The sequence below is a fragment of the Podarcis pityusensis genome, assembly GCF_964106645.2.
Source record: "Podarcis pityusensis genome assembly, chromosome: 15".
Classification (NCBI taxonomy): Eukaryota; Metazoa; Chordata; class Lepidosauria; order Squamata; family Lacertidae; genus Podarcis; species Podarcis pityusensis.
The window spans coordinates 43,926,679-43,948,686 of NC_138040.1; the positions used below are offsets into that span (position 1 = coordinate 43,926,679).

The window sequence follows — 22,008 nt, forward strand, 5'->3', positions numbered from 1 at the left end:
AGAATATTAAAATACAATAGTCTATTAAACATTAAAAGCTTCGCTAAACAGGGCTGCCTTCCGATGAAGCAGTGTGGCTTTGAGGGCAGCAGTTAAACAAGCTCAGTTTAATTCATTAATAAAATATTTCTCAAAGGCATTCTCCTGGTCTCATAGCTGCAAAGAACAGAGGAACAGGTAAAGCGGAGACATACAAACACTTCACAAAATATATACAAGCTTTGAAGAAATAGGGAAAGCTGTGGATTCCAAAGTGCTTGCTTACCTGTGTGTGGCATGAAGTACGTCAGTCTCCCACTATTCAGCTGCATTGGATGATCCCATGTTCTAGTATCAGGATGGAGAAAAACACTCTATCCACTTTTTCCACACGATGCAAAAGCCACTTCCTCATTTTTATTTATAGATACACAGCCACCAGATGGAGCTCAACAATTGTGCCATGGCACCACGGCAATGAGTTTTCCTTAAGAAATCCTATAAGTCTGTCCTTATCTAAGAGCAGTGCTTGAGCAGGGGTCCAGCTGAATTAACATTTAGCTTTTTTCCAGCAGATTTTTATAACTTCCACATCTTGAATTTAAAAATAAACATTTAGAAGATGACAGGTTTTAATTCCTGCTCTATAAAACCATTACAGCAGGAATGGGGGATCTGTGGCCCTTCAGGTGGTGGCAGACTGCAGATCCCATAATCCCTGACCACTAGGCCATGGGAGTGGGAGTCCAACAGTATCTGGAGGTCCAGAGGTTCCTCATCCCTGCCCTACAACCTTGTTGTCCTGCATTTCCCAGACATGATAAACAGCACATGATTTACAGCTTCATCATCCCTGCAGACTAAAAGTATGGTAGAGGGTGAAATCAGGACACTCCAGAGCCCAAATCAAACTCTTAACAGGCAAACTTTCCCCTCAAAAAATACCATTGGGGTGATTATTCATTTTATCTCGGCACCATCTCCTGTACTGCTCTCCCTCATCAAAGGCTAATTGAATATGTTATATATGCAAGATGCACAGCTGGTGGGACAAAATACACCCAACTGACTATCAGCATCACATGCACCATACATTCATCAAGGACAGCAACACGGCAGGCGATGGGAAACCAAAAACAAGACTGGGCGAGGGACGGTGCCCCCCTTCATGCCATTTCCTGGCCTCTCTAAAGAAACCTGTTGCTGCTTTTGGCATACATGAAGTAGTATTGACAGGCACGTCAAATCACAAGCCCTGGCAACCAGATACCTTTTTAAAAAATGCACAGACATTTTGTAGCTGTTCAAAAATAAGGGGGAAACTTATGAACAATTTCAGAGAGGACTGGCTTCATCCTGAGAATCCAAAGAACCATTTGGAATGGGAGCACCCTTCCTCTTCATCTGGAGGTAATGGCTGAACAGCCAAATCTCTGCTCAAAAGCCTCTCCCACATGACAAATCCCCTACTAGGACTCTGGTGCCTGGGATTGTGACACAGTCTTGTCTGCTATATGTTGCTTGTAAATTAGACCTGTGGAGAAGGGTAGGCCATTGGAGCATCTCCAACGTAACACTTTATGGCTTCAGAGACCCAAATGCAGCAAGTGGTCACACAGTTCTGCTCCACTGCAATGTCTTGTCTAGGAGGTTGTCTTAGGATGACCTCTGCACTCTCCAGATTCGGAACCAGGCTCTTCTGGACAGGCCAGTCACTGCTGCTTCTAAAGGAACCTCGAGGAAGGGCGAGCAGTCCTGTCCACAGGCCTTTGCCACAGCCCATGCTCTCTACCGATGCTTCTGTTCCAGCAGGGATTCAAAATCCGGGGCACAGACCAGCTTGTGCTTCACATGGCCCAGGATGATCATCTCGCCACTCCTACTGTCTCCAATGCCCACTGACACCAGCTCCTTCCAAGGGCAAAAGAAAAAGCTGTTAACCACCAAATCCTCTTTTTTTTTTTTAAGAATAATTTTTATTAACCGACCAATCACATCAAATCAAACCAAACCAAATTACATAAATTACAAATTACAAAGCCGAATTTTAAATTTTTGTTGGGGGTACCTGTCAGGGGTTCAGGGACAGAGGCACAGGGTAGGCAGGAGATGGAGAGCGATGGGGGTGAATCCCAGGACAGCAAGGAAGAGGATGACAATGACTCAAGAGATTCCATGAGTCTTTCCAGCGAATCAGAGGATTCCCAGAAGGGGGCGCCGGTGGTCAGGGCCAGGGGAGCCCCAGGGGGGACGTGTCAGGAACAGGGGGCCAGCAGGGGATCCCAAAGTGGCAGCTGGGCATCAGGACCAGCCTCCCCGCCAGAGTGCAGCGAAGGGGGTGGAGGTTCCAGTGTATCAGGGGAAGCAGCTCCGGCAGCAGAGAAAGGAGGGAGGTCGAAGCAAGCCACCCTCCCGGAAGGGGAGGGGAGTAGTGAAGGGAGTAGTGTAACTGTCAAAAGGAAGGTTAGAGGTTGGGCGCGCGCGCCAAGTTCAAATGTAGAGGCGCGCGGAAGTACAGGGAGCCCGGAGGAAGAGCCAGGTCCCAAAGCCCGCAGGAGGGGGGAAGAGCAGTCTGGGGATTCCGCGTCAGGGGAATCCAGGAGGGGCGAAACCCCAGGGGGCAGGAAGACCCTGCGGAAAAGGAAAGAGAGGAAGAGGTGGAGCAGCGCAAGCTTCTTAAACTGGTGCAGGGGAGGGACTGACTCAGAGGGGACTTCAGCGGTCTAAGCGTAACAGACGTAGGGCTGCGCGCCTCGGATGTGAAGCAAACAATGAACTGCAATAAACACTTTTGTATATAAGAAGAGATTGGCGTTGGTCTTTTGTGAGCTGAGACTTGAGGCAGCCCTGACAGTACCCATATTTCAAGTTTCAAGTTCCGAAGGGGATCCAATCATCTTCTTGCTGCTGCTTTAATGTCCACAAATCTGACCATATGATATTCACAGTACTATCCAGTCCTTTCTTATTGTTTTCCAACATCTCTTCTTGTTATTTTCATATATTTTTCCTTTCTCTTTGTGACCTCTGATAGTCTCCACAAGCGGGTTAAAACACCAAATCCTCTTTAACCCCATAGCTCACCAAGAACATTTTTCTGCAGATGAGGCAGGGGGGAGCAGCTAATTCCTACTGAAACGTTGACAGCGCTCATTCATTTAATTAAGACTTGCGCAGAACTTCCTGGTAGATTGTGCTCCATTAACATCTTCCATCTCGGATACTAAGATGTCTTTGGCCATCTCTGTTATTCAGAACTAAGGGCAGCAAAGTCAACAACCATTTCGCATGGGGGTTCCGTTCTCGCTCCCACCCCCCACATCAGCAGAGTGCCTATAAATGCGCCCTGCCCCATTCCTCCCTTTTTGTGACATGTTGAGTGACGTTTTCAGGTCACTGGTGGGTTCGTCATGTGCCCTCTGAATGTACATTAATTGGTCATTGCCTGTATTCAACTCCTTCAACACCCTTCTTCATTCAGTGACAGAGATGGCACCGCATACATTTTAGTATCGGAGATGTGATTGTCAGCTTTCTTGTGAATGTGGAAATCCTTCTGCTAACAGAATAGTAACATAGCACAATAATGGAGGTATATATATATGCCTGTTGTCTTAGTCAGGGGTCAGCACTGTACAATCTAGAACAGGGGTCAGCAAACTTTTTCAGCAGGGGGCTGGTCCACTGTCCCTCAGACCTTGTGGGGGGCCGGACTATATTTTGGGGTGGTGGTGAATGAATTTCTATGCCCCACAAATAACCCAGAGATGCATTTTAAATAAAAGGACACATTCTACTCATGTAAAAACATGCTGATTCCTGGACTGTCCACGGGCTGGATTTAGAAGGTAATTGGGCAGGTTCTGGCTCCCGGGCCTTAGTTTGCCTACCCATGATCGTAGTCCTATAGGTTCACAGCTGGAAGCACTGTGATATTAGAAAATGCAATGCTGAAAGTTAATAATCTCATCTAATTCCTTAGCCAAGTCTTTTAACTGTTCCCTAGCTATGATAAGGTAAAGGGACCCCTGACCATTAGGTCCAGTTGTGACCGACTCTGGGGTTGCGGCGCCCATCTCGCTTTATTGGCCAAGGGAGCCGGCGTACAGCTTCCGGGTCATGTGGCCAGCATGACTAAGCCGCTTCTGGCAAACCAGAGCAGTGCACGGAAACGTCGTTTACCTTCCCGCCGGAGCGGTACCTATTTATCTACTTGCACTTTGACATGCTTTCAAACTGCTAGGTTGGCAGGAGCAGGGACAAGCAACGGGAGCTCACCCCGTTGCGGGGATTCGAACCGCCAACCTTCTGATCAGCAAGTCCTAGGCCCTGTGGTTTAACCCACAGCGCCACCCATGTCCCTTCCTAGCTATGATATGGGGAAACAAATTTAGCTTAAAAAAATCCCTTGACATTCTGAGACTGAAGCATTAAGAGGGTGCTCTCTACCAACTTTGTGGGTCATCAATTCATGGGGAAGAAGAGTCAAGGTGTTGGTTATTATTTCTAGAAGACTAATGGAGGATTCCCAATGGCAGCTATCTAGGAAAGTAGGCAGCCAGATCCTTTATTGAAGCCTTTGGTGGCTCCGGTACAGAATGAGTTTGAGATGCTCAAACCTGTTCCAATTACCAGTAGAGTGATGCTCCGAGCCACTTCATATGCACTGTTTTATACAGGACCACAACCAGGGGTTGGCATCAGGCAACAGCAGAGGCTGGGTCCACCACTGCTCTGATTCCCCCTACAGAAGTGGCAGACGCATTCTTTCCTTTCATCCTCTGTGCTTTGGTGCTGCTGCTGCCTACTGAGTCTCCCATCCCCCTCGATCTGCCAGAGAGGTGGTGGCAGCGGCTTTCAGCTACCACCCTCCTACTCAGACAGAAATAGGACCAGAAGTAGATGCCTGCCCTCTGTCCAGCAGAGAAGAGAAAGTACCACTGTCACTACCGGGGACAACAATATGTTTTGTGGGGGAATTTCTTTTGCCAATCCCCAAAAACCTGGAGCTCTCTTCAATTTTGTACCCGAGTTATGATGCCTAAGTTAAAAACAAATAAATCCATACTTATTTTACTTAATTATGAAGGGCTCCCTGTTTTTAAAATAGAGGTTGCCATCACAGAAAAACATGTACAAATACTTTTTCATCCCTCACTTGCATGTAGCTTGACAGGAAACCCAGATTTCATCCAAAAAAGTGACCTTCATAGTGTGCATATTTTGTGTGCATATTTTGTGTTCTGCCCTAGGAACCCCAGGACAAAATATATGGAAAGAGACATTATACCGCTAAGAAACCCAAACTCCAAACTGACAGTGGACAAGGAGCTGGACCCCATGCTGGGCTCCTGGTGACAGCACCTTTTTGACAAGTGCACTGCGCATGTTTTAGGTGCAGCCCCTCAGACACATCACACTCTGGTTCCAGCACAGAGGCTGACCATGGGTGGGGGGAATCCAGCTAAGCTTTACTCTGAGCAGGCCCAATGAAATTAATTTAGTCATATCCAATAATTTCAACAGCTCTTTTCTGAGTATGGTTGATTTTGTATACCACTCCATCTCATGGAGATGCCTGTGTCCCCTTGAGGCTGGGATAGAGAACCTTTTCGGTCCTCATGAGGATTTGCCTCGTGACCCTGATTTGACAGGTGAGTGGGGTTGCCCATCTGTCAATCACCTGATGGCACAATGAAGTCAGATTAAGGGTGCTGTTAAAACTAATTCACATCATCCTTCTCCCTTCTTTCTGATTCAGAAAGGGGTTTTCATCAGAATCCCCTGCTGCAACCAGGTGTTTACAACCAATGCTAGATTTAACTCTACCCTTCAATCCATCAGCTGATTGTCCTGCAGGCTGGAGGTTCCCCTCCCCTGTCTATCAAAGCCTATACTGAGCCGTAAGAATATATGAGCCCAACTGGATCAGACCAGCAAAGGCAAGCCAACAAACATGACAATAGCTCTTCTCTGCCACTGGCCACACTGGCAACTGCTATTCAGAGGCACACTGCCTTTGAACATTTCCATTTCACTTGCTAGCAGGGAATGTGCATTTTGAAAGGTCATCTACTGTTAGGGTGAGTAAAAGAGAGGTTTCCCGAGTAAGCCATACCTGAAGGAAGGAGCAGGGTGTCCCTGTGGTCACGTCAAGAGTCACCCTGCCCAGAACTAGCTGCACCTTCCCTGATTTGCGGATCAGCAGCTTCCCCACCTGCCCTTCAGAGAGGTCACCAAGGGTGCAGATGTTCTCTGCCTCTTTGGCTTCCTGAAAAGGAAGCACAAAGTTACAAACATCACCCATCCTTCTGGGAAAACCAATCTTGGAGTATTCAGAAACCACCCTTGTTTTCTCACGAACCAAGAGCTAGTGCCTTCAACTGAATAAGCTGAACCTCAGGAAACCAGTGAAAGTTATGCAAATTAAACAATGTTGACCCATTTCTCATTTTACATACTTTACCTCTGCTGGTTATAGAGTAGGCAACAATGGAAATTCTATGCAATAAGGCCTCTGGCTTCTGATGCATCATGAAGTGTAGCCCATACAGTTTCAAGTACATCTTAGCACCCAGAAAGACTAGAAACTTTTAAATTGAAGAAATCATGTGCCCTACACTCCACACATGGGGTGACTTTTCTACACTTCCACATCCCTTCCTATGGCCCCTTCTTTGGCAACATAAGCAACGGCATCCTATCCTGCCCCCTGCTACTTCTTATTCTAAACAGGAATCAAGTCTTCCCATACCTGGTTCTTCTCCTGCTTTATCACCATCACCTGCCCATCTTCACTTTGCACCTCAGTTTTGATGGGCTTGGTGTCCTGGGTGGGCGGCTGTCCTGGCAGTGTATCTGGTAGCTGTAGAAAGAGCAACTCATCCTCCTTGCAGAGGCTAAGCCGCTGCAGCAGCTCCGCAACAGACACATCCTGGGGGAAGGGAGGGGGTGCCTTTGCAGGAGCTGGTCTGAGGACCAGTGGGTTCTCTTCTTCATCATGGGGCTCCTCTTTCACTGAAATGAGACATAACAATTCAAATCAGAGCTGCAAGGGATTACACCATTACCTGGTCACTATGTTCCATGGGAGAGGACCTCCTGGTGGTACTGAGGGCTTCTCATATTCAAATGGTGTCTACCAATAGCAGGACTTTCAGTATTGCAGTCCCTTTAATGGATGATTTATTGACTTCTGAGATGAGGCATGCTCCAACAATCTCTTCTTTCAGACACATGTTTAAGACTTTTACTTATTGTCCAGTGGTTGTCTTCTGGTGTTGTCTTCTACTGCTATTTTAACTGGATTATTTCTGATGCATATTTTATACTTATTTTTGGTGTTCTATGCACTGCTCTGATATTTCTATAATATGAGTAGTTTATAAAACCATAAAGACAAATTAGAAGTCACTTGGTCCAATTTCCTGCCTCACACCAGGTTACTGAGATTTGAAATGAGAGTCTACAACTTTCACTAGCAACCATCACACTGAATGTATAAGATAAAGTAAAAGCAAACTGCAATCATAATATACTGTGAGCAGAAATCAAGAGCAAGCAAGATTTGCTAGAACAGATGCATTGTGAGAAGAAAGGATATTTGCTTTTGATTACGTGCATCCTGGGCAAGCTCCTCTACACAGAAGTAAACATAAGGCATACAGCCTAGAGAAACAAGGCAAGTCCTGCTGGCTTCAGCACCCTGCATCCTACAGTGGACCACCTGAGGGGAAAGGGCCACAGTTCGGCGGCAGGGAGTTTGCATGCAGGCCCCTGTTTCAATCCCTGGCACCTGGGAGAAAAAAACACTTCCCAGGTTCTCCTGGACTATCTTCTTTCTTTCTTTGGCGATTGCTCATAGTCGAGTAAGATTGTCTTCCATAAACACAGTTTTAACACTGAGTCCAATTCTGGATCCACACGTCCTTCCACAGTGGAGACATAGGTTTCAGGGCGGGAGTTGATCACGAGGGTTTGCCAAGTGCTTCCTTTAGTCCTGAGTTCAAGCGTCTTCATAAACTCTACATGCAGGGCAAAACAGCAACAGCCATCCACCACGGTTTGCCCTCCCAGAACCTGGAACTCAAATACAAGCTCTCCCTTGACAGATGATAATTAAATTAAGCAAATTTGTGACTTTTCAGATTTATGTCTTTGTTGTCCAAGAGGACACCACAAGACTGTAGTAGTGACATCCAGTGGTATAATCCCCAGAGGGACACAGCAGATCCATTTGAACCATTCACCTTTCACTGAAGATGTGTCTACTTCCATGTCCTCCTCCCTGGCACTTGAGCTCAAAGGCTTGACATCCTCTTGATCCTCCTCCTTGAAAAGCCAGCCTGAATGGGCCAGAGGAAGCTGAACTGGCTTGTTCCGGATGTCATTTTTCAAGCCTGGGTCATCAAGGAACTGGCACCAAAGGAACAGGAGAGAAAAAATGAATTAAATACTGAATGTTGAGGGAGCTGTTCTTGGTGGTGGGGTGTATGGGTGTGTAGCCAGACACCCATACCTACAGATAGATAGACAGATAAATAGAGAGGAGATATTTATATTAATATGGATGGGGACACATGAAAACATACATACCCACACCCTGTTGTGAATACAACAGTAAACAGGCTTGCTGAGCTTCTGATTTTTCTTAATATTTCATCAACAACTGACACATAATTGTGTAGCGAAATTAGTTTTAGAGAACAAAACATTTATTTAAAAGTGAACCCGTTGCACATACACACTATAAAACAAACAAACCTCACAGCAAAACAGGGCTAAACAATACTGGCACGGGGGTCTCATTATCACAAGCTTCCTAAACAACCCTCCCTAAGAGCTCCTTCCCTCATCTGGTGCTCCAACAAAGTTCTCAAAAAGGGATACACACAAAAGGAAGCCAACTGTGAGTGGAATTTTTTAAAAAATGAAATGGGGTAAGGAGGTTAGCGGGGAACATAGGGAGCTCCTGGTACCAAGTAGCACAGTATTATCCATGCAGTATTATGCCAGGGTTTCAGGTGGGGATCTGAATCTGGGACTGAGCCTGGGACCTTCAGCATGAAAGGTCTACCACTGAGCTATAGCCCTCCCGTGAAGCTGCAGTCCTTTCCCAAAAGGAGAGGTAGGAGAAAGAGTGTGTCAAAGATGATTCCAAGGTTCCCTGCTTCAAAATGGGAAAGACCACAGCATCTATAACTGGGACATAGATTATGGGCTACATGCCATTTTTTGTCCTTAAAAGATTCAGCATAGACACGGCTGTCCCAAAATGCAGCCACCATCTAACTCACATCATCCTTCTCCAGCATGCGCAGGATCTGCTTGGTTTCCTCATCTGTCTCCCTTTTCTCTTTCTTTATGTTGATGATGTGGGATGGGCCAAAGTCAGACATATCCACAGTCTTATCCCAGGTACCTGTGCCGAAAGAGAGAATGGCATGGCTGTAAGCAGAACATATCTCGAATGGCAAGTGGTAACTTGGCTATTACAGCGCCTTGAAGCTTGAATTTCCACAATTGAGAGCAACCTGTGTGGTGAAGTCGACTGCTCAAGCCATTCCTTAAAACTGAAGCCCGAGGCCTGGTGCGTGCCGCTATGCCTTCAGTTGTACAAGCAGAGAGAAAAGACAAGAACAGAGGGCTAGGACGAAAAAAGATAGAAAGGCATGTTCAGAGCAAGAAACACAGTTCAAGCAGTTTTGCTTACCTTGGCAACCACTTTCCAAAATGAACTCCTCTATACAGCTATTGAAATACTCAAGAACCCCGAGTTCCCTGCATCTAGACACCCAGGGGGGTGGTGGAGAAAGATGGAACATATACTGTACAGTAAAAAAAAATAGAGCTGGGTCTCATGGTGCAGGTTAGGATTAAAGATGAGCTTTAGGTGTGAAGGTTTTGAACTTCATTATTTTTTTAAAGCATTTTGACCTCCCACTCCACTTCAGATGAAAAGGCTAAAACTAAAAACAATAAGGCCCCTGCCTGCAGGCTTACAAACTAAAAAAAAAACCACACAAAAGAAAATGAGATTTTGGGGGGGGGGGGGACGGGACAAATTGAGGAACCAATTCTTAAAGTTAACCAGCAACACTTATGATGAAAAGAAGCCCACCAGGAAAAGAAAAAGCCCAACAGAGTTGGCCTCTCAGCAGGGAAGATCGAGTGGTCCTGCTTCCTGTGTTTCCCTCTGACCAAATGGTTGCTCTCAGGTGACAGTTGTGGGAGGGAAGGCCTGATGGATCTGGTCTCTCAGTAGAGTAGGCAGAACAGGCCCATTTCCCTTCTCTGTGGCAGCTAGATGGAAATAATTTCTGCCCAAAAGGACAGCTTATATAACCTTTCAAGTTCACCAAGATAACATCCACCATGGCTGATGTGTGACAAAGACGTGGGCCAACGGTTTTGCTGCATGTCCAGTTCACTCACATGCATTTAAATCAAGCACCCTCTTTGCTGTGTGGTCAGCAGCAATGTGTGCCTGCTCACTGCCAACATGGCTTCAGCTTTTGCTTTATTTTCCACAGCAGCCAGTTTTAAATATTTTATATCACTCTCAAGAGGATATGAAACAACAGAAAGCAGAAACCAAAGGTATCAACTCTTGCTGGTATTTTTGAGCACTGTTCTTAATTTCTATGGAAACACTATTTAATATTCACAGAGTACTCTGTGACAGTTTACTCATAACATCTTTGTGAGGTAGATAAGAAATATTCCTGTTTTACTGACTGGGATAATTCATACCGAGAGGCAGTGACTTGGCCAAAGCTATCCCTGGGAGTCCAGAGATGAGGAAGGACTTGGAAATAAGCGTCTCAGGTTCAAGCCCAAATGCTAGATGCTGGGCCACAGAGGCGTGTTCACATTAATCTTCCACATACCTTTTTTCTTCATCATTTCTGCTGGACCTTGCTCAAAGATGGAATGAGACTGGATGACCTCTGGCCTCCCTCTGCCTCGTCCATGACCATCTCTCTGGCGGTCTCGATCACGCTCCTTCTTCTCTTTCTTGATGTTAATTTCCTCTTTTGGCCTAAGAAAAAGCAGACCAAACAGAATCACAAGAAAGTAAAAGCAGCCTGCCCTTGTTATGTGCTTCAATATATCCAGAAGACTCCTGCAATTTCTCACCAGTAGCTACAGGAGCGTCTGATGCCTTAATGTGTGAATATGAGCCAAGTCAAATGTGCAGAAACAGCGCACAATATAGCTTTTCATACTGAAGATGGGAGGAAACCCATGGTTGAATCACTTACAAGGTTTTTGCGATTAAACGGTATACAAATTGTTAAATAAATACAAATAAATAAATTCAATGTAACAAATTCCTGCATGTGGAAATATGTCAGAGACAGCTACTCCAAGACCATTTTCACATGTGCCAAGGTCTTTAACAGATCCCCCACCTGTAAATATGGCTCATAGGATAGACTGCAGATAGAAGCTAGGAAAACTACACATTTGCACTAAATTATTATGTTAGGGCGGCATCCAATGCACTTGTTCTGTTAGCACAAGGCTTTACACTTTTGCAATGGAACTTTTACTCCACTCAACCTTCTGCAATTGCTCTCCCCACATCTGCTCCAGAGGTTTGGAGGAACCCCCAGAACAGATTGAGGGTGCATCTGAGGTGGGGGGGGGGGAGTTCTATTGCACAAGCATAAACCCTTGTGCTGAGGGAGCAAGTTACTTAACCCTACTTTGGGTACAATCCTTATTTCCCCCAGATCTGGATTTACAACCTCTATAGTCACACTTCACAGACAACATAGCATGAGAAAGCTACTTACTCTTCTTTGATTTTCCTGCTAATTATGTTGGGAGCAAAGGTTTTCTGTAAAAAGTAAAAGTAAAAAGGTAAGCAAGTCATCAGCTCAGGTGTATATGGTACTTCAGTTTGCAAAACACATTGTGTGAAATTTCTCACAGAAAACAGTGTTGCAAAATCTGGTCTCAAAATATACTTAGGAGTCTCAAAATTGTGTATGTGTGAAGGGGAGACAAGTTTCTAGACTTCAAAGCTGCAAAATTTATATCTCGAAAAAAGGGAAATAATGTGCCTTTTCAAAAGCTCCAACATGCAGAGAGGGTGGAAGTTTTCTGGTCTGCATGGCTACTAGGCCCTCTCTGGTTTCTGACAATGTTTTCCATTTCCTCCTACCTTGAGTGCCTATTAACTGAGATGTTCCTTTTCTCTGTCCAAAAGGAATTTCCAAAATCTGCAAACACCTTAGTATTAAGTTCAGAAGCAAGTATGCAAAATTGCCCATTATTGTAACTTTGTGTCACTCCATTTCCTCAGCACAGAGTAACCTTACCTTTAGGATTACTCATTTTCTATAGCACTTTTAAGAAGCAAAACACTTCACCATTTCCAAGCAGTTCTGCAAAGTGCAGCTCACTACAATTGTGGTTGTACATATTCCACAATTCTATTCAAGCAAAGAAAAGCTACAACACAGGCAAACCTTGGTTGTTGAATGAGTCCATTCCAGAAGCCCGTTCGGCTTCCAAATTGTTCGAGAACCGAGGCGCGGCCTCTGATTGGCTGCAGGAGCTTCCTGCACTCAAGTGGAAGCTGCGTTGGGCATTTGGCTTCCGAAAAACGTTCAAAAACTGGAACACTTACTTCCAGGTTTTGGGCATTTGGGAGCTGAAACGTTCCAAAACGGAGGCGTTTTGTACAGGCATCCCCTCAACTTATGCACGTTCTACTTGTGTGTGACCGCATATATGTGTGGTGCTGGAAAATAAATTAAATAAATAGAATCATGGCGGGGAGGGCTGGAGAGTCCTTGTGACTCGCAAGGAGTCCCTCTCTGGAGCCCAAAGAGGACGTCAGTGAGGGCCAAGAAAGTCCCAAAGAGACCGGAGGCTCAGTGGGGCTTTGTTTGGGCTGCTCAGCCACAGCTGACATGCGGGGCAGCGCAACAGCCACCGCCACTGCTTTTCTACACATCCTCCAGCCAGCCTCAGAGCTTCAGCTCTGGTTGGAGAGGGAGTTGTGTGGAGAGATTGCTGGAGAGCAGGAAAAAACAGGCGTTGGGAGGCTGCTACCCACTTTATGTGATTTCACTTATGCACACGGAGCCCCTGGAACATAACCCCCACATGTTACAGTATTTGCCTGTACAGTATTTGCAATCCTGGAAGTCTTGGATTGCTTTCTCTTTGCAGAAGCAAATTCATTTATTACATATTTAAAGTACCATCGTTGTATGCCACCTTTGAGGGGAAAATCCTCCCAAGGTGGCTTACAAAAGATACCTAGTTTCATATATATAGCAGGATAATTTAGCTCCATCTAAACAGCAGGACCATTATGCTTCCACCAAACGATGTCTAGTACAATCCACTTACAACACTGCCAGTCCAGACCCTCAATTATCTTCTTTATACTCTGCCACCTCTGATCTATTCTTCCATGATTATCTGTCAAGGTTATGCCCAGCCCATATTCCGTCGCCTCCCCTCCCTGCCACACATCTTCCAAGTCTGGAATTTGAACAGTTCTCCCTTTCAAGTATGGTTCCTAACTGTTATTGCTAACAAAAAATGTAATTTGAAACAGGGGGTGGGGTGGGGTTAAAACCAGTCTCTCAAGTCAGGAGGGCTGAGCAGGATTCCAGCCATGAGGTCCTTCACGCTCCTCGTAGCTCTTTGCTCCCTTTATTCCCATAGCTAGCAAAAACAGAATAAACTTTGCAGACAACAGAGATCTGTAACTGTATGTAATGTATACAGGAAAAAGGATTCAGATTTTGACAGAGATTTATGGTTGTCTAGCTGCTGAATTGTGATTGTAAAAAAGCAGAGCAGCAGCTCTGTTTTTCCTACTACTACAAAATGGAGGTTTGTAAACCACCCATCAAATTCAGAGGGATCTGAACTCGGGTGGAATTCAGCTAAGTTTTACTCAGAGTAGAACCACTACAATTAATGAACAAGGCTAAGTTAGGTCCATTAATTTCAATAGGCCTCCCTTGAATAAGACTTAGTTGACCAGCACTCAGACCAAATGGGCTCTGTGCCAAAGAACAGGTTTCCAAAGTGGTCTGCCAGGCCCACCGGGGAGAATTTGAGACAAACTATAAGCAAATCAGCAGCTAAGTCCTATTGGGCCCTACAAAACTGATGACAGGTATATAGGTAGGATGCTGCTAGCAAGCACTGACTAACCTACTTGTCTTTAAAACAAGATTCCACAAATTCATGGAGCATAAGGCTAAGTAATGGTTACTGGTTGTGATAAATAGAACCTTTACAAATACCAGATGCAGCAGAGGAAAAATAAAGTTTGTTGTGCCCATGCATTTGGAAACAAAATACTGGACCAGATGATCATGAAAAGCAAATATGCCACACTGATGGAAGGCAGAGAGCTAGGACTATGACAGGGATGGGGACCTTGTGTTGATGGACTCCCAATGCCCGTCATCCCTGACCACTAGCCATGCTGGCTGGGACTGACAGAAGGCCAAAAACGTTTGGAGGGTCACAGGTTCCCCATCCTTGGAGCAGGGGCGGAGCTAGCTGCCCCAGCACCCGGAGTGGCGCGAGGGTGGGGCTAGCCGCCCACGCAGTGAGCGTCCCTAGTCGCCTGCCACCTGCGCAGCGAGCGCCCGGGTGGCAGGCGCCGCTAGCTGCCCGTGACAGCATTGTCCCTAGCGGGGTACAGCCCGCGCAGCAAGTGTGGGGTGGGGTTGGGCTGACACCCAGGGCGCACCGCACCCCCGCCCCTGCCTTCTTCCGCCCCTGCCCTGGAGTATAATACAGCTGTGCAGCCACAGGTGGCTACATGTTGGGCAGCGTATCTGTCTCCAAAGTAAGGCGGGGGCGGGGGGAGTAAAGGGAAGGAGAAAGATAAAAGCATGAGAATACGCATCAGAGGGGTTCTTGCTAATGTCACGATTCATGGCGCTAGCTCTCCTCTGCCCTCCAGGGCTGTGGGGAGGTTCAGGCAGGGGTAAGCCAGGATTTATGAGGTGAAATTCCTGGCAATGCCCCCCAGTGGGTTCTGGGGAGTTCACTGCATCCCGCTGTGCCACTTAAGCCCGTGTCTGCCAATTTGAAAGGCAGAAGGGGTGCGACCTGGGAGTGTGTCCCTGCCATGGACAAGCCTCCACCCGTGGCATTGTCTGTGACTGGTTCCTCATTAATCTGGAATATTGGCGTTTAATCAAAAGGCGCTCCTGAAACAACATATGATAACAGGTTGCAATCAATCAGCTGCCGAAAGGACGGGGTCTGGTTCTTTGAAGGTATTTGAATGTTTTTTCTAAAGTTTGAAATTCCTCACAACAGCTAGAAAGGGAGGACAAGGCGCTTTATGCTTTTATATGGCTTTCAAATGGTCTCTTTTCTCTCTTGTCCCCCCTGCAAAAATGCTGAGTAAGAAGACTGAGCAGCTGCTGCATAGATCTGATAAAGGGCTGTACTTGGAAAAAGGTTTTGGCTGTAACTGTCCGCTGAGGAAGAACTCCAGAGTGGACTTTTAATTGTAAGAGTTGCTTTGTTCTCTGCAAGTTATTTATAGCCACAGCCTGTGTCTCTAAGTGGTCAACAGCGGAAGTGGGAAAGTGGTCTTGTAAACATTGCACCCTGGGACCTTAGACTGATTGTGCAGCAAAGAATGGATAGACAATATTCAACTCTCCCAGCACACTAGGTCTGAGACAACATGAAGATTATGCAGGACTGCACACGTTAAATAGATTTAATATTTATAAGAGATGACAGAGGTGCTGCCTGTGAGGAGGAAAATATGGCTTGCTGCAAGAATGAACAACAAGTAATAGATGAAATGGAAATAAAAGATGAGAAGATGTGGAAACAGGAGGAAGAGATGGACATATGTCTGCAACAGGAGTGGGAAACCTGATTTTAATAAATTATATAAAATTAAAGTAATTTGGATGGATTTGTAATAATTTGGAAAACAAATAATAATAAAAAAGAGAATTGTTGTTGTTGTTGTTTAGTCATGTCCGACTCTTCTTGACCCCCTGGACCAGAGCACACTAGGCACTTCTGTCTTCCACTGCCTCTCGCAGTTTGGTCAGACTCATGCTGGTAGCTTCAAGAACACTGTCCAACCATCTCGTCCTCTGTCGTCCCCTTCTCCTTTTGCACTCCATCTTTCCCAACATCAGGGTCTTTTCCAGGGAGTCTTCTCTTCTCATGAGGTGGCCAAAGCATTGGAGCCTCAGCTTCACGACCTGTCCTTCCAGTGAGCACTCAGGGCTGATTCCTTAAGAATGGAGAGGTTTGATCTTCTTGCAGTCCATGGGACTCTCAAGAGTCTCCTCCAGCACCATAATTCAAAAGCATCAATTCTTCGGCGATCAGCCTTCTTTATGGTCCAGCTCTCACTTCCATACATCACTACTGGGAAAACCATAGCTTTAACTATACAGACCTTTGTCGGCAAGGTGATGTCTCACTGCCTTGTCGTGGCGAAGGGGCTTGAATAACTCAGAGAAGTTTTGAGCTATGCTGTGCAGGGCCACCCAAGATGGAGAGGTCATAGTGGAGAGTTTTGACTAAACGTGATCCACCTGGAGCAGGAACTGGAAAGCCACTCCAGTATCCCTGCCAAGAAAACTCCATGGACAAAGACACCAGCATATAAAAAAGAGAATACTTATCAGGAATATTCTGCTGCAGTGTCTGGGATTTTTCCTGACCAAGGATTTACACCTTAGTTAGAGGTGAATATTGATCATGGTGTTATACCTCAGGAGGTACTGACATACAGTGTACTGTAGTCCAAGGGCCAAATGGGAGAATTAATCACTATATAGCCATTGACCAGTCACCCTCTTATGTGCTCAGTTCTCTTCATCTGCAAGATGGGAACAGCAGTGAGTGTCTGCAACAGTAGTAAAGCAAGCATGCTGTCCTGCATAACATGGGGACCAGCACTGGTGTTGTGGCTCTCAGAAGAAAGGCTTGAGTACAGCACGAACTATAATAAGACACTCAGGTATCTGCCAGCTTCCTGGGCAGGTGTGCTAATTAAGTCTTACATTCTGGAAAGGCACTCCAAATATTTGGCTCCTAGATAATCTTCTTCCCACCTTGCTTGGCACCCTTTCCTTGGTTTATCACAGCCCAACAGGTGTTCCATGTAGGTTTGTCATTTGAACACCACCCTACACAGAAGGACCAAAATATCTAACTAACCTCCCAGAAAAACAGTACCAACAGGAATAGTAAGGTGTGCTGAGAAGCAATATGGAACTAGTTGGACAGCATTTCAAGCTCAGAAAATACATAGCTGGACTGATGGAATTTGTAGTCCAAACCACAGATTTGGGAAGGCTGCTATACAACTTCCTAGGAGGTTTAAAAAGCAACTAGTCTTTCACACTCCAGGACCAATGAGTGGAAAATTTTCCAGTGCTTTATTTTTCTGTGGACATTTTTCCATTTCATAAGTTCATTATTAACAATAAATTGTATTGCCAATTGCAGTACAATTATTAGGCATGCTTGACAGTTTCAAAGTTTTTAGATTTGTTTACTAAATAAAAGTAAAACAAGCATGCTAAATTAGATCACTCTCTTGGGCATCTGAAAATGCAAACTGATTTTTCTTTTCTGATGCAAATTATCTTATGCACATTTCCAGAAAATTTTCTGGAGTGCAATGAGTGCTGTAAGTGAATACAGGAATTACTGCACCAGCCATGACCTGACACTCCTCCTTTTCATTACATTCAAATCAAGAGAGAGAAACGACAAAGTTATTAATCTTAACAAAACATCTTGGTATGCAATAAATCAGTTCCAGTAATCAAACCAAATTCCTTTCATATGGAAGCTATTAGTACAGTACATACAATTCCCTCATAAAACTCTTGCCAAATAGGTCATTTTAACCATCATAATGACCTTCCAACTTGCCTTAATGGTTATGTTTTAGTTGGCAATATGTAAATCTCTTTTCCTTTTTTTTTTTTTTTTTGTCAATACATTCACTATCAATTCCAGATTGAACTGAGCTAGATCTTTCAGATAACCCACAAGTTTTAGAGTTTGCTGGAAGCGCACTTCTGGTTTCAACCCTGAGGTTTTCAAACTTTTCACCTTCAGAGAAAATTCCACATTAAGTCATCTCCCACAGAAGCCATGCATGCTGTAGAAGAGTCTGAGGCATGTTCTAACATGCACAATTGGTTGATAATAGGCCCTGCCTGGCAAACCAGACCTCACACCACTCTTTGCAAAGTAAATGTGCACTTTAGAATACGCTCAATATTCCCTTGCAACTTATGGCAAACTGATCATGGTGGGTAAAATGTTTTTTCAATAAACTATTTTTCCCTGATAAGTTCCCAAGGAACTGCAGGGTTCCTGAAACATGGTTTGAAAACCACTGCTTTAAATCTGAGTCACATTTTCCAACAGTGATGATGACCTGTTAATATGATTTAACCTCCTATACATAAAAACCACCTGTATAATATTTTGTAAAAACAAAACAAAAAATATTTTTATTTAAAACAACAGTACAGCAAGGATCATGATGTAGTATTTATAACCTCTTCTTATCAAACTACTTCAGTATATTTAAGAACAAAAGTTGTATTGTGTCAGACTGTGCTAATCATCCACTACAGCTGCAAGCCTATACACACTTATCTGGACCTTATTGAACTTAATTGGTCTTACTTCTCAGTAGGCATGTATTGGACTGCATAGGAAACCCAAAAGGCGGTCTGGCATTCTTTGGAATCTGATGGCTCAGAGGAGGTAAACCACATTATTGGGTAAACCACACATTGTTTATTGTTTATTTTGAGTTTCCTGCAACCAGAAAGGTTAAAAATTCCATTAGGTAGGAATTTCAACATTAAATTACGGACTGATTAAACCTACTGTTGAAATAGGTAGATACACATTACTCCCACTTCCTAGATAAGGAAACAAAACATAGTAAGAATCAATAACTTGCTGAAGGCCAGAAGGGAACACTGTGCCATGAATTAGAATCAAGGGTTCCAACTGCTAGCCCTCTGCCCTAATCCCTTAACAACATGGGAATTTCCATTCCAGATCAGAAAAGAACATTTTTCAGTCTCTCTTTTATACCTGCATCCTAGAAATGTGTGTGTGTGTGTGTGTGTGTGGTGTGTGTGTAGAAAAGAGAGTATCTTACAGGGTTTTTCCTTAAACATTAAACACTTACCTTTTTAACTCCACCAAGAGTCAGGTCTCTGGAGCGAATGGAGGGCAGCCGGCCTGGGGTAATTGGGGCAGTGGTTCTTCTCCCTATCAACCCTCGTGCAGCACTAAGCGTAGGCCGGATGCTGCCACCAGGATTCCCAGTATCGTTACCTGAGGTTCCTTCTGACATCTTGAATGACCTGCCAGAGGAAAGGTCAACAAAAGCTCTTCTTAACTCTTATTTCCAAACCATGACACTTTCCAAACCATGCCATACTGATGAACAAAAGTTTCATTTCTAAGGGCAACCTGAATTGCAACCTGAGAGAACAAGGGAGAAGCAACAGAATGTTAAATGCAACCAAAGCCCTCAAGAAGAAGCCTTTGGCAAACTACAGAGGTGGTGCAATGGGTAAGAGTGCAAGCTATGAGCTGAAAATCCTATGCCAAATCTAACCTTGGACATGAGTTTTACAGGGGCCTTAAGGAAATCATTGTGTGTCAACCTCAGCCCTTCAATCTAGAATATGAGCATAAAGATAAAATACTTGACAAGCTTTGAGCACTTAAGTTTTCTATGCTCCTGGTTTGGTGCCTTCGCATGCATGGATGAGCAAGTAGCAATGGAAACAGAGTGCTCTTTTTCCTCATTAAAGATCTTCACAATTTCCCTCCGTCTGCCATAATTATGACTGGATGATCAGTGCAAGTTCTGCATTGATGTTATTTGGGAATACCAAGCATCCCCTGACTCCAGGTGGGGTGAGGGGTGATGACGTACAGGTAGAATAGCTTCAAAACAACACCAACACCCCTGAACTGCTACACATCCAATATATTTAGAGCAAGGGTAGGCAACCTAAGGCCCGGGGGCCGGATCCAGCCCAATCACCTTCTAAATCAGGCCTGTTGACGGTCTGGGAATCAGTGTGTTTTTACATGAGTAGAATGTGTGCTTTTATTTAAAATGCATCTCTGGGTTATTTGTGGGGCACAGGAATTCGTTCACCCCCCCCCCAATATAGTCCGGCCCCCCACAAGGTCTGAGGGACAGTGGACCGGCCCCCTGCTGAAAAAGTTTGCTGACCCCTGATTTAGAGCCTTTCGTGACCTGTCTGTTGGTATCTATGAGTCAAGGCCTCAGTAAACATTACTACAATACATACTCCTGGAACTTAAGTTACTTCTCATGTCCATCAAGGGCTAGTATTGCTTTCAGTATGTGGGTGACCCCTGAAAAAATTAGTCTGCACTGATTTTGGGCTGCTTCAGCCTATGGAAAACCAATTGTGTGCAGCTGCTGCCTTTCATTTCTAACATATAGCCACCAAAGCTTCTTAAATTAGGGCTACCAGTTGATACAAAGACCACATCCAGAACATGGCAGCAGATGCACAGTGGGGATCTCACAGACTCCATTCAGGCAGTGACACGAGTAAAACATTCTGATGTAACAACAGCAGCACCACATACATACATAAAACTATGCGAGACACAGAAACACCGACCCTTGGTGGAGTAAAAAAAACGAAGTTCTGCCATGCTTGAGTGCATTGGTCTTCAACTGGTGGGTCAGGACCCACTTCCAGGTTGCAGCAGTGCCACTGTACAAATATACGGAATTCAGAAAGGGATCCCCAAATGCAGCTAAGTTAAAAGGTGAGTCCTGGGTCTGAAAATCTGAGCTAGATGGCCCAACAGTCTGATTCAGCAGAAGGCAGCTTCCAATGTTCCCATTCGTCTCTCATCCATCAATGAGATTATCAGGGCTAGACAGCAAAGTTGCCCCCATCTCAGCAGTATCCCCCGATTTCACCCCGACTCCTTTACATTCTACCTCAGGAAGCTGCCTTACACAGTCTGTCCAGCATTGCCTACACCAGGCTTCCTCAACCTCGGCCCTACAATTCCCATCATCCCTGACCACTGGTCCTGCTAGCTAGGGATCATGGGAGTTGTAGGCCAAAAAATATCTGGCGGCCGAGGTTGAGGAAGCCTGGCCTCCCCTGACTGGAAGCAGCTCCCCATGGCTCACAACAGGTCTCTTTGCCAGGCCAACTCTCCCTGGACATGCCAGGGATCGAACAGAGGACCTTTGCATTCAAAGCATATGGCTGCCATCCCCCTCCACGTGAATGGTTGCCCTTCATTCATAAATTGACCTTGGGTGCACCACAGTGAGGAGCACAGAGTTTGTCTATTTTTTAAAGAGTTGCAGGAAGAGTTGCAATCTAAGCCGGTGGCCACCACTGGATCTTGTGGCAGGGAGTTCCGCACTTCAGCCATGCCTGGAGCACTTGCTCCTTCCTGAATCTCTTCCTAGCCTGTTCCTGCGACGACCCTGAATCCCCGGGGAGACCCGGCCTGGCGTGGCATGAAGTTGGGGGGGGGGTGCGCCTCGGGGCCTGGCTGGGGGCGCAGGCCGCTGCTCAGCCCGAACCCCCCCCCCCCGGGCACCGGCCCGCCGCCTTGAGCTCCTCGCGTGGAAACGCGAGGCGGCGGCGGCGGCGGAGAACAGCGGAGGCAGCGGGAAAAGCTCCTCTTCCTTCGCCCCGACCCCTAGCCCGCCATACGGGCTCCTGTCCCCCATCGAGGCGCCCGCCTCGCCTCCTCCACCCCCGGAGAAACCGGCCTCTCGGCCCCCGACGCACCCGAGGCGGCCGCCTTCCCTCCACCTCCCGCGCGGCTCCTCAGGCGCCGCCTCGGCAAACGGGCAGCGGCGCGCAAGCGACGTCCATCTTTGAGAAGGGCGCTCGCGTCGCTACGTCCCTGGAGGGATTAGTGAGGGGAGCGCGAACCCGCCATTTTTGTCCCGGGCAGGGGTTGGAAGTTTCGTATACTGCACTG

The 22,008-nt window shown here is 45.8% G+C and overlaps 1 protein-coding gene across 1 annotated transcript; it reads right to left on the bottom strand.

Annotated features, from left to right (window-relative positions):
• Positions 1-361: 361 nt before the first annotated feature.
• On the bottom strand, positions 362-21,912 carry POLR3D (RNA polymerase III subunit D). The gene is made up of 9 exons (XM_080982566.1): positions 21,813-21,912; positions 19,184-19,361; positions 11,781-11,824; positions 10,869-11,020; positions 9,276-9,400; positions 8,229-8,394; positions 6,734-6,996; positions 6,098-6,250; positions 362-1,890 (listed from the first exon to the last, which is right to left on the bottom strand). Exons 2-9 carry the CDS (start codon positions 19,349-19,351, stop codon positions 1,768-1,770), a joined length of 1,194 nt encoding a protein of 397 aa, XP_080838692.1. The 5' UTR covers positions 19,352-19,361; positions 21,813-21,912; the 3' UTR covers positions 362-1,767.
• Between the last annotated feature and the right edge of the window lie 96 nt (positions 21,913-22,008).

Excerpts from the sequence above, each read along its gene's own strand:
- POLR3D (XM_080982566.1), bottom strand. The coding sequence starts at position 19,351 with ATGTCAGAAGGAACCTCAGGTAACGATACTGGGAATCCTGGTGGCAGC. Across the intron at positions 9,401-10,868 it reads AGAAATGATGAAGAAAAAAG|GTACCTGGGATAAGACTGTG; the intron begins GTATGTGGAAGA and ends CTTTCGGCACAG. Across the intron at positions 6,997-8,228 it reads AGACACATCTTCAGTGAAAG|TGAAAGAGGAGCCCCATGAT; the intron begins GTGAATGGTTCA and ends GTCTCATTTCAG.